The sequence below is a fragment of the Cnephaeus nilssonii genome (assembly GCF_951640355.1).
Source record: "Cnephaeus nilssonii genome assembly, chromosome: 10".
NCBI lineage: Eukaryota > Metazoa > Chordata > Mammalia > Chiroptera > Vespertilionidae > Cnephaeus > Cnephaeus nilssonii.
The window spans coordinates 30,592,683-30,603,574 of record NC_137081.1 but is presented as its reverse complement, the minus strand read 5'-3'; the positions used below and the strand labels follow the sequence as shown (position 1 = coordinate 30,603,574).

The following is a 10,892-nucleotide window of genomic DNA, read 5'->3' as shown; positions in this document are numbered from 1 at the left end:
TTCTGAGCCCAAGTTCCCACTGGCCGATCTGGGGCAGCCAATTCCCCCAGGACTTTGAGGTGTGGGAGCCAGGCGGGCGGGACTGGAGCTGAGCAGCCGATGAGAGAAGCCAGGGTTCCAAAGGCCCGGGAACCGTGTTTGTGGGCTGGAGGAGGCTGGGTGGAGAGGCGAGGCGGGAGTGGAAGGGGTGCTGCCCAAGCGCTGCTCTGGACTCACAGACACAGAGACCGAGGAGACAAGCACACACTCACACAGCCACACAGGTGTGCAAGGGACACAGACATAGGCCGCAGAGGCCCAGGCACTTAAACACACACCCAGTGACAGACACACACACAGACATACTCACATTCAGAGACACATACAGCAACACTCAGACACACGTAGGTCAGACACACCCAGACACGTTCACGCAGAAACATGCATATTTAAGGGAGATACACACATACACTCACAGTCATACACACATGCACACAAGAGACATGCATGCCCAGTGAGAAGCACGCACACGCACACACACAAATACACATTTCCAGAGAGATGCACACGCACACTTAGACACATCCAGAAACTCAGATACTCATCACACACACAGACACATGCAGAGAGACAACCACCTTCACACACACACACACACACACACACACACACACACCCCTCCGGCCTTTCCCAGGGGGAAGGGCTCATCAACCAGCTCATCTGCTACGGGTGAAACCCGGTGTGGTGGGCCCTTGGAACATGGGAATGGGCTTGGGACCAGGCAGCCCCCTATTGCATCCACAAGTGGCCTCTTTTGATCTGTTCTTGGTCCTCAAGTCTCTGTCCACCCCTGCTTCCAGGAGCTTCGGGCACTTCCCCACACCCACATCTACCCCCACCCCTACGCTAGCCACCGTGGCTTTCTTCTCCCATTCACCAACATCCCAGCTTCCTTCGGCTCAAATGCACTCCCCACTTCCAAGTTGAGTGAACTCCTGCTCATCTTTCAAAACCCACCTCAAATGCCCCACCTCTGGAGTAGGTGCTCCCTCCCCTGGCTGGCATCATGTCTGTCTGTCCCTCCTCTACTGGTCCCACCACACTGGGCACAACCGGGGCAGGGACAGGCCTCTCTCCGTTCCTGGCATCACAGGGGAGGGGAGGGAAGCGCCGGTGCCTGTCTTTAAATAGCCCAGGATGAATGACCAGCATTGGCTGCCTGGAGGAGACCCTGGCAGGGAGGAGGGCAGTCTGACCTTGGCCACATTCAGATGATGACTGGGTGTGCCCACCTCAGGGAGCCTTGGGCGGCCCAGACAGATTTGCAAAGCCCCGGCCCCACCCCCAGAACACACGTTCAAACGGACACTGACACGCATTCACATGAGGGTGGGCATTGTGCCCCCTCGTCCTGGACAGCTGGGCTGCCCCCTCTCCCCGCCACCAGTGACTCACATCTCCGCCCTCCAGGCGCGGGCTTGGGCACACACAGTCTCCTTTCAGCCCCTGGGCCTCAAACACTAGCTTAGTCTTCCTTCCCTGGGCCTCCCCCTCCCTGGTGAGCCAGCAGGGCCTCCCAGCCTGGCAGCTTGGCCCCGTGGAGGCCACGCAGAGGCTCCTTCCTCTGCGGCGTACAGGGCTCCTGTCTCTCGTCACCTGGCTCTTGTCCAAGCCAGCCCTGAATGGCTGCCTTTTCAGGGCCCGGAGGCTGGCCAGGTGCATTCTGGGCAGCCCGCTCCCACCAGTGCCAAGGGACAGCTGTCGCCATGGTGCTGCTACCGCCGAGGGGACAGAGCCACAGGGGCCAGTGAGACTCAGAGTCCTGAGTCCCTCCCAGGCTCTAGTCAATGACTCCTCAGTCCCATAGAGCCTCTTCTCACATACCTTTCTGTCTGCTTCCCCAGCGGCTCTAGGTAGCCTGGCCAGGCGAGAATTTTTATTATTCCCATTTTCCGGAGGAGACAACTGAGGCCCAGGGAAAGGTCAGCCCGCTGGTGAGTGGTGAAGCTGAGTCCTGGTCTTGGTAAAGAAGGTTAATAAGATGATGGGCCTCATGGGATTCCAGTGAGCTTGGTGAGGTGGCTGAGCAGGTGCCCTGGAGACGGGCCCACAAGTGGGCACCGTGTGACGATGGTCACAGCACCCTTCCCTTCTCTAGACTCTGGGTTTGTACTCTGTACCTCTCCTCTCTAGTCTCAGACTGGGCCCGTCACAGTGCCTTATGCCCCCACCCACCCTGACAGCATGCTCCGGTCAAGGGGTGGGCTCTGCCCTGGGGCGTTTCAAAGAGGAACTGAGAGAGGGACACTCCTTTGCTCCTGATCACAGGGCTTTTGAGGGTGCGACTGAATATACTGGGGAAACATGGTATCACATGCACCCCTCTGTCTGCAGTGAGAGAACAGAACACTCAGAGCAGAACAGAAACTGAAAGGGCAGGAGCCTGGCTTAGAGGTCCCGTGGTTGGCCAAATAGGGCCTGTCTCGAAAACATGTCCACCGCCTCACCCCCGGGACCTGTGGCTGTGTGAGGTTGTGGCCAAAAGGGGTGCAGATGTAATTAAGGTTACAGACCTTAAACTAGGGTGGTGAGCCTGATTGTCCAGGGCCCCAATCTAATCACAAGAGCCCTTGAAAGCAGAGAATCCTCTGTAGCTGGAAGCAACCGAGATGCAGCAAAAGGGAAAGTTGGAGAGATTCCAGGCCTGGGAGGGATTTGATGAGCCTTTACTGGCTCTAAAACATAGGGACCCACTCCTGGCCCAGAGACCAGACGGAGGCCTCTGGGAGCTAAGGGCAACCTCCAGCTGATGGTCAGTGAGGACATGGGACCTCAGTCTTACAGTCATAAGAACTGGATTCTGCCCACAGTCCGAATGAGCGTAGAAGCAGAGTCTCCCGGGGCCACCCCCTAAGAATGCAGCTGGCCAACATCTGAGCTGAACCTTGTAAAATTCTGAGCAGAGAAACTGGATGAGCCAACTCGGATGTCTGGCCTACAGAAGTCTGAGAGAATAAATCTGAGTTGTTTCCAGCTGCTAAGTTTGTGGTAACTGGTCTCAGCAGCACTAGAAAGACAACATCGGCCCTAAGACTCGGTGCCACCCTGCTTCCCTTGATTTGGTTACAGGCACCAATAATTTTTTGTTGGTGGTTTTTGTCACCCATAACCAAAGACTCCTCACTGCTGCATTATTTTTATGACACCTTCATTGTTTCCCAAACAGCCTGCTCTCCCAGGCTGGTAGAAGATGAGGCACCAGAAATTGGGGTAGCCACCACCCAACAGGCTGGGGGACAGCGATTGGTGACAGAGGGACAGGCCCTCTTGGACCTGAGCCTTCGAAAGTTTGAAGCAGTTCTTCCAGAAGGCTCAGGGGCACTTCCTCACCAATCTGGACCCCTCCCTTCCCCCAAATAGGGCTGAGGTCACTGGGGAGAGAGCCATTGCCTGGGGGCCGGGGAGAAGCAACTTGTCCTGAGAACTGTCCTGTGGTGGCTTGGTCAAAGCTTGTGAAGGTTGGCAGGGTCAAAGGACATGGGGGTTCCAGTCCCAGATGTAGGGGTGATGGGTGTGTTCCCTGTGTGGTTAGTGGTGATGGTTTCATGGGTATCTGCATATGCCACCGTGGACACTGAGACACGTACGGTGCACTGTATGTCAGCGGAGCCTCACTCCAGCTGTGAAAAAGAAGAACAAGAGGATGAGGGTGACCCAGGCTCCCTGAGGGACTCTGTGGTTTGTGGGGAAGGCACAGCCAGGAGGCAGTCCAGAGTGTGGGGAGCTCAGGACGGAGCCCTGAATTGAGACCCAAAGCCCTGGGGCTCAGGATGTGGTGGGGCCGCTCATAGAAATGCAGGTTCCAGCGCTGGCCAGTTTTGTTCAGTGGTTAGAGTGTCTGCCCGCAGACTGAAGGGTCTCGGGTTCAATTCCCACCCAAGTGCATGTACCTCAGTTTCAGGTTTGATCCGTGGCCTCGGTTGGGGTGTGTGTGCGAGGCAACCAGTCAATGTATCTCTCTCACATCATTATTTCTTTCTCTCTCTCTCTCTCTCTCTCTCTCTCTCTCTCTCTCTCTCTCCCCACTTCTTCCTCTCTTCTACTCTCTCTCTAAAGATCAATGGAAATATTTCCTCAGAAGAGGATTTAAAAAAAAAGAAATGCAGGTTCCAGGCCCCTTCCCCCTTCCCTGCGCAGTTGACTCCTGCACATTTAGGTTTGAGCATGTGTCCCCCTGGACAGGACCCTGTGGGGAGCACCGGGGCCTCCTTCCCTCTCGGAACTCACTTGCCTGTGCAGTGACCGGGAGAGGGCAGGAAAGGTCTCCTGGGAGCTGGGATTTGTGGCTGAAGCCATTTGGCCCAATTGACAACAGTTCTGAATCACAGCTTGGTTTTGGCTTGAGGCTGGCCTTAGACCCAGGAGGCCATCTCGCTTCTGAGAGTTCATGGAGCCAGAGGTACCAGGATAGAGAGAGGAGCCCGGGCCAGGAGGCCCTCCCCCTGCTGTCTACTTGACTCTCTGGTCACGGGAACATTGGCAGCAGCCCCCATAGATGAGAGGAGGGGCTGGACAGAAGTGGGTTAGTGTGGGGATGAGATGAGGGGCAGGAACGGACAGGGGGGCTTTTTTAGAGCCAGGGGACCCAGAACTCTAGGGAGTAGGACCCAGGATCTCTCTCTCCTGGACATGGGAGGTCACTGCCAGTGTGGGGAGCCTCTGATTAAAGATGCTGAAGCATCAACCAAGGAGAGAAAACACCCAGTCCTGGATTTGATGCTGTAACACAGAAGACGACCGGGGTGTGTGTGAGTGAGGTCCAGCCCCTGCCCCAGCCGGAAATAAGGGAGGGCACCAGGGACTCACCCAGGGACCAACGGGTCAAAGTAGGGAGGAGGAAGGGGGCCTCCGGGCTCATGCTCCTCTCTCTGTCCCAGTGCCTACGGCTCCATACATGCTCCAGGGTGTAGAGGGGACAGGCCAGAGTGGTCCTAGGTGGGGCACAAAGGCAGCCAGGTCATGTCAAGCCTGCTGTCCCCTCCCAGGCCACAGTCCTGGGCCTCACATTCTGGCGGTAAGCTTTCTTGCATTTCAGCCCTGGGCCAGACCGAGTGTCTGAGGAGTTGTATTTAATGGCAACTCTGACCTGGAACTTTTTGGTTCGGTTTGCCTGGCCTGCTGCTGCTCCTGCCTTATGGTGACCTTAGAATCCTCCCATGGACTTTGACCCTCACAGCTGAGGCTGTGGAGCGGGTCTGGTCCCCCAGGAGACCGTGACCGTGGCACTGTGGCATCACCGTCGGTCCCACCGGAGACTCTGCGTGGCCACATCCCTGCCTCTCTTCCCGCAGACCAGGACATGGCCACTGGCAGCCAGCATTTTCGTTTCCCCACCTGGGAATGGTGATAGTGTCCCCACGTCACGCCCTGGCACCGTTTAAAGACAGTGCAGTTGATTACAATATTATATTCTTTCAGGTGACTCCAGCCCCCTTTGTCCCCACTCTTCTTGCCTTTGGCTCAGGCACTTTATCCAGGCTCTATCAGCCCGGCCTTCTGCAAATGAGGCTTCCGGTGAACCCAGATCATCACTCTGGACCTGGAGGTCACTGGCAGCCAGGAGCAGTGCCACACCCTTCAGCCCGTGGGGCCGGCGTGTTTCTGGGCCACACACACACAGAAGTGTGAGCAGCAGTGTGCCAAGTGGGAAGGTGTCCAGGAAGACTGTTAACCATCTGGTCCTCCATGATCACGCAGCCCAGGGAGAAAGACTGCAACTTAGCTCCTGTAAGCCAGGTGACAGCCCGGAAGTGAAATGCTGGGGGCACTTAGGCCAGCGCCAGAGATCTGCGGACGTGTAGACACAGATGGGCAGAGGCTGCCAGAGTAGCTGACGGTCCACTACCCATGCCACCCTTGGGGCCCACACCATCCCCAGCACGGTCCCTGGTCTACCCACCCTCCGCCTCTGACAGCACCTCCTTACACTCCTGCCCGCGCACACGCGTGCACACGCCTTCTGCCAGGAAAGGTGTAACAACTGGCTTTGTTTGAGGAATCGCTCCCAGCACAACTTACCACGGACGGTGTCTGAAGAGGTGAAGATGGGCAGCCCCGCCTCCTGCCTATCGGCACACTGGAGGGAGCAGGAGGAGCCCCCAGAGCCAGGCGTGTAGGAGGCGTGGGGGGCATTCACCTTGCACACAAAATGAAAGGGGGTGCCTGCAAACTCAGTAGTCAAGTTACTTATTTTAATGCACTATTTAAAAAAATCAAATCAGTAAACTCTGGCCGTGGGCTGGCTGCCTGTTTTTATAATAAAAGTTTTGTTGGAATTGGGGCTAGGATTAGGGTTCGGCAAAGGGAGGTAGGGTCATACAGGTGCAGGGTCAGATCTTGTTTTTATTAAAAAGTTTATTATTTTGTCATGATTTTTTGTATCATTCTTATTTATATATTTATTTGTGCATTTGTTTTTTATTTAGCTATTTTGATTTGGACTAAATCCTTCCAATTTGCTGAGTGACCCCTGGTATCTGACTGGATCTCAAACCTCTGCCTGTTACAGTCTCACCCAGGATTGTAATAGAAGCTGTTTCCAGACATTTCTGGCTGCTCTGAATGAAGCAAACGAGATCAATGCCTGCTCCGGAGAAATCAGGGGCCAGCAGCCAGCCTTCCTGCAGGCCCACCGTTTCTCAAAAGCCCCACAGCTCCTCCCGGGAGCTTTCATGGGGCCGGTCCTGGGAGCCGGGTAAGGTCTCCAGATGACCTGGGAAGCCTTTGGTTTATTCTTGTGCAGGTACCCCCTGCTTTTCCCAAGTCTGATTTTAAGGAAGTCCTCTGCAGTACCTGTTTTCACTAATTGACAGAGATCCAAAGAGGATTTTCACTGTTAAAAAGAAAAAAAAAGGAGAGCAGAGAAAACAGTGTTCACTGTCTGGCAGGAGTCCTTATAGAGAGGTCAAGTCAAGAATCCTCTCTGTCAAAGCAGAGAGGCCCCAACAAGCTCCTCCCCAGGAACCACACTCAGCATCTCAGCAGCCGGCTGCCACCGCTTTGACCCGCCTGTGAGCACCTGGGCTTTACCGCCCTTTATTCTGTGCATCTGTTAGCAAGCACATTCCCAAGGCATCCGACAAACCGAGGAGAATTTAAGGGTGTTGCCCTTGGTGTAAAACTGGATGCAATTAAGTGTTTTGATCGTGCTGAATGAAATAAAGACATCATGTGGGTGTTGAATTTTGGGTCTGAGAATGCTCAAAAGCTTTTCCATATAATTAATGGTAATTGTTTCTTCACGTTGGCTTACAGAAAGCTCTACTTTGGAATAGCAGGGAAACCTGCCTTTGATGACCCCGCCCCCGTAGATCTGCTCGAATCCAGTCCCAGCGAGCGCTGTGAGGCCAGCAGCCGGCTGGAATGCTGACGGTATGTTGCTGATTATTTTACAAAGTCTCCTCTGGCTGCCAGCCTTGGTGGGAGGTGTGTGTCTGCATGAGGACTCTCGGGGGCGGCTCAGCGGCCCGGCACTATTTACTTTCCCAGAAGAACCAGCCAGCCACACCTGATGAGCTCAGTGTAGTTTGACCTGAGTAAGAGACGCCCCTCATCTCTAAAAGACAATCTATTCTTTTCTCGAAATGGCCAGACATTTACAAATCAGACTTTAGCTCATCCGAAGGCGGGAGGGAGAAACGGCCTTCACCCCGGGGAGACACTGGGCGGAAAGGATGACTCCACTCGGGGTGGCTGGAGTCGGCAGCTCCCACTGGAAGGCAGGGGAAGGCTGTGCCAGTCGGTGGCATCCCAGGAATCTGAGCGGGTGGATTTACTGGGGAGAAAAGGAAAGATGTTTTCCATTGCGTGCAACGGTCCGGCACAAAGTGATTCACTTCCAGGACTCAGTCCGGCTCTTCCTGTCTGCCCATATCAGCTACACTGGAGATAAGCATTTGTGTTTTCTCTTTCTCCTCCTCAGGTGAAGTCAGGAATCCAGAGAACGCCTGGAGGGGGGCGTTCCCGAGAAGGCAGGCCTGTTCTCCATGGCTCCTTCCCCAGGAAGAGGGGCTCACATCTCCAGAGACTCGAGATGTGGCCGCGGGGCCAGTCGCACAACCGCGAGGTTCTATCATGCCCAGCCGGTGCCACTGCCAAGAACTCACGAGATTAACCCAGGGTCCCGACTGCTGACAAGTTTATCGTCACCTCATGGGTCCCCTGGCCTCTCGCCTGCTCCCCTGAGGAGTCAGAAGGTCACTGAAAAATGCAATGCTTATCCTTTACTTACGTCCAGTGAGACAACAATGTCCCCATTAACGGGCCTGGCCAGGGCAGATGGAGAGCCTGGGGGGAACATGTGATTGTATTCACACACACACACACTCACACACACACACCATCTAAATACTGACAAATTTATTTCAATATTTCTATTTTAGGAGAGGTCAGACCCTGCTCTTAGCTTGGGTACCATTTCCCATACCCGGGCCTTGCTGGCTTTGCAGGGGAATTTCCTTCCTCTGTCCTAAGACGTGGGCCCTGATGTCACAGGCCTCCCCAGCGGGCACCTGTCACTTTGCTAGTGGAACTGTTTGTGGTTCTGGTCTTAGAGGTAAGGAGACAGGCCGAATGGCCAACCCTCGGAGCCTTCGAGCGATGTGTGCAGAAGCGCAGGGCTGCTCTGGATCAGCCGCATTCCGAGTCATGGATGGGAACAAACCTATTCTTACCAGATTTTAAAAGAGGAGGAGAATATCAAGTCAGGCATATGGCTTGAGAATGAGTTTCTCTGAGTCTAAATCGCTGCTGTCCCCTTGTAGTCGGTCCGGGTGAGGTGAGCTAGTTTCTACCGAGGCCACGGCCTGGCTCCAGCTGGGTCCCAGGCACCTCCACACAAGCTCCGAGATGGACCCGCTCGCTGATCTGAGTCGCGCTGTCTCCCCAGCGATGTGCCTGTGAAGCCCTCTCCCCTGTGTGTGCAGGGCGACCAGGGAAGGACAACGACAGGACCTCCTCCGTCCTCCTCGTCTGGCGGAGCCAGGAGCAGAAAGGAGCCTGGGTCACGGGGCTGTGGGAGGCCTGCTTTTGGGCTACCTGGAGAGCCGTCCACCCACAGTTCCCCCAGCTTCAGTGGCTCATAGACAACTGTCTCCTCACATCTGTCACCTGCAGCTGCTGGCGGGCGGAGCGCAGGAAGCTGGCTGGTCCTGCAGAGGCACGGGGAGCTGGGAAGAAACCATCCTCACTTCCTGTGAGATTGGCTGCCTGGAGGAGAAAAGCCAGAGCGAGATGCCAGCACCAGGGCAGTCCGTACAGAGCCCCCTCTGTCCCAGACAAGTCCCTCTTTCAACTGGCTCTGCGCAAACAAAATAGAGGCCTTCCTCCCGCTCACCTGCTCTGCGGCCAGGGCATGGCTTGTTTGGCCACACTCTTTCCTCACAGGAAGCAGGCTGCAGGCTGCTTGGTGTGGGGGCTCAGTGAGTTTTGCTGGCAAACGCTCATGTGTTGGCTGAGGTCACAAGTCATAAATCTCACTGCTCACGGAGCTCTCCACACCGGCCAGGGCCACGATGTGCCACGGGCCAGCCCATCAGCCACATGTTGTTCTCCCGTAACATTCGCAGGGCTCCTGGCTAGTGCAGCCTGGCTGGGCGTTAGAGGCCTGCCTGCCTCTCTGCTTCCCAGCATTGGCTGGTGCTTCCTCTGTGAGGAAGCAGCCTGACTGCCCCTCGGGTCGGGAGAGGGGCTGGGGCTTTGCTGTGTGTTCCCAGCAGACAGGCTTCCCAGCCGTGGCCCCTGAACCACAGTCCAGCCCTGCCGGTCCCCAGCTGGTCAGAGGGCCCAGGGCCAGTCCGGAAGGCGGAGGGGCAGGGAGGGCTGGGGCAGTGCAGTCACGGGAATGTGCGTATCCTGAGTGTGCCTGGCATTATTGGTTCTGCTCCTCCTTTGTTTCCCCTTATTTTCAGTAAAGCTCTTTAGAAAGGTCCAGGCTCCTTGGGGAGTTGGGGCAGTCAACTTGCCAAGGCTGGGGGGGAGCAGAGGGAAAAGTGGTCTTTACAGCGAGCACAGGGCAGGAGGGGGGGACCCCAGGGACAGTCCCTCAGTCCCTCCACAGGCCTGTCTTCCCGGAGGCTGGAGCAGCGGCCTCCCACCAGAAGGCAGGTCCGGGTTTCAGGGCCGAGCACAGGAAGCCCCACCGAGAGGGGATCTGACCTCTGAGAGGCACGGCCTGGAGGGTCTCACTCGTTAGCTTGTGCATGAGCCCCTAAGGCCAAAGGCAGTTTCTTACCTGGAGAGACCAGTGAAAACCAGGTCCTGCGGGCAGGGCCCTTCTCCACGGGAAAGGAGACCCACAAGGGGAAGACTTACTCTGCAGGCCCCTCGTGGAGGACGCAGTGGAGGACGCCGTGGAGGACGCAGTGTAGCCAGGGCGGCTGGCCTGCTGGGGGCCACACGAGGAGAACTGAGGGGCCTTGGCCTTGGGTGGGTTCAGGTCCAGGCTCTCCGGGGTACAGGGGGTCCGGGGCTTGCAGGCAAAGGCTGATGAAAATTCCCTAGAACGAAATGTGCAAGCTAGAGTCAAAGTTACTGCGTGGTAGGGAGTCTCAGAAGGAAGGACTCCCCGCTCTGAGCATAGAAGCCAGGCGGGCAGTGCCCTGGATACAGGGTGGGGGTGGGTATAGCAGGGCACCCAGAGGCCGGAGCTCACATCCTAGGGGAGGAGATAATAAAAAGAAATACATGCTCAGGAGGAGGTAAGCGGGGAAGGGGAATGGGGAGCCCGGGAGAGAATGGAGTGTTAGGGAAGGCGTGGTTGGTAGAAAAATGGGAGCAAAGATGTCCAGGCCTAATCCCTGGAATGTCACATGACAAATGGGAATTGAGGCTGCTAATCTGCTGACTTTAAAAGA

General features: G+C 56.0%; 1 protein-coding gene across 2 annotated transcripts in view; it reads right to left on the bottom strand.

Moving 5' to 3' along the window:
• Window positions 1-6,693: 6,693 nt before the first annotated feature.
• The window catches only part of ARMC9 (armadillo repeat containing 9), a 109,138-nt gene continuing 104,939 nt past the window's right edge, over window positions 6,694-10,892 (bottom strand). Inside the window, exons 24-25 of one of the 2 annotated variants that reach the window (XM_079781957.1) lie at window positions 10,351-10,535; window positions 6,695-9,246 (exon numbers count right to left, since the gene is read on the bottom strand). In XM_079781957.1, coding sequence (XP_079638083.1) covers window positions 9,224-9,246; window positions 10,351-10,535 — 208 coding nt within the window. In that variant the 3' untranslated portion in view covers window positions 6,695-9,223. Of the gene's footprint in view, window positions 10,536-10,892 lie in introns of both variants that reach the window. The other variant, XM_079781956.1, reaches the window with a different exon arrangement.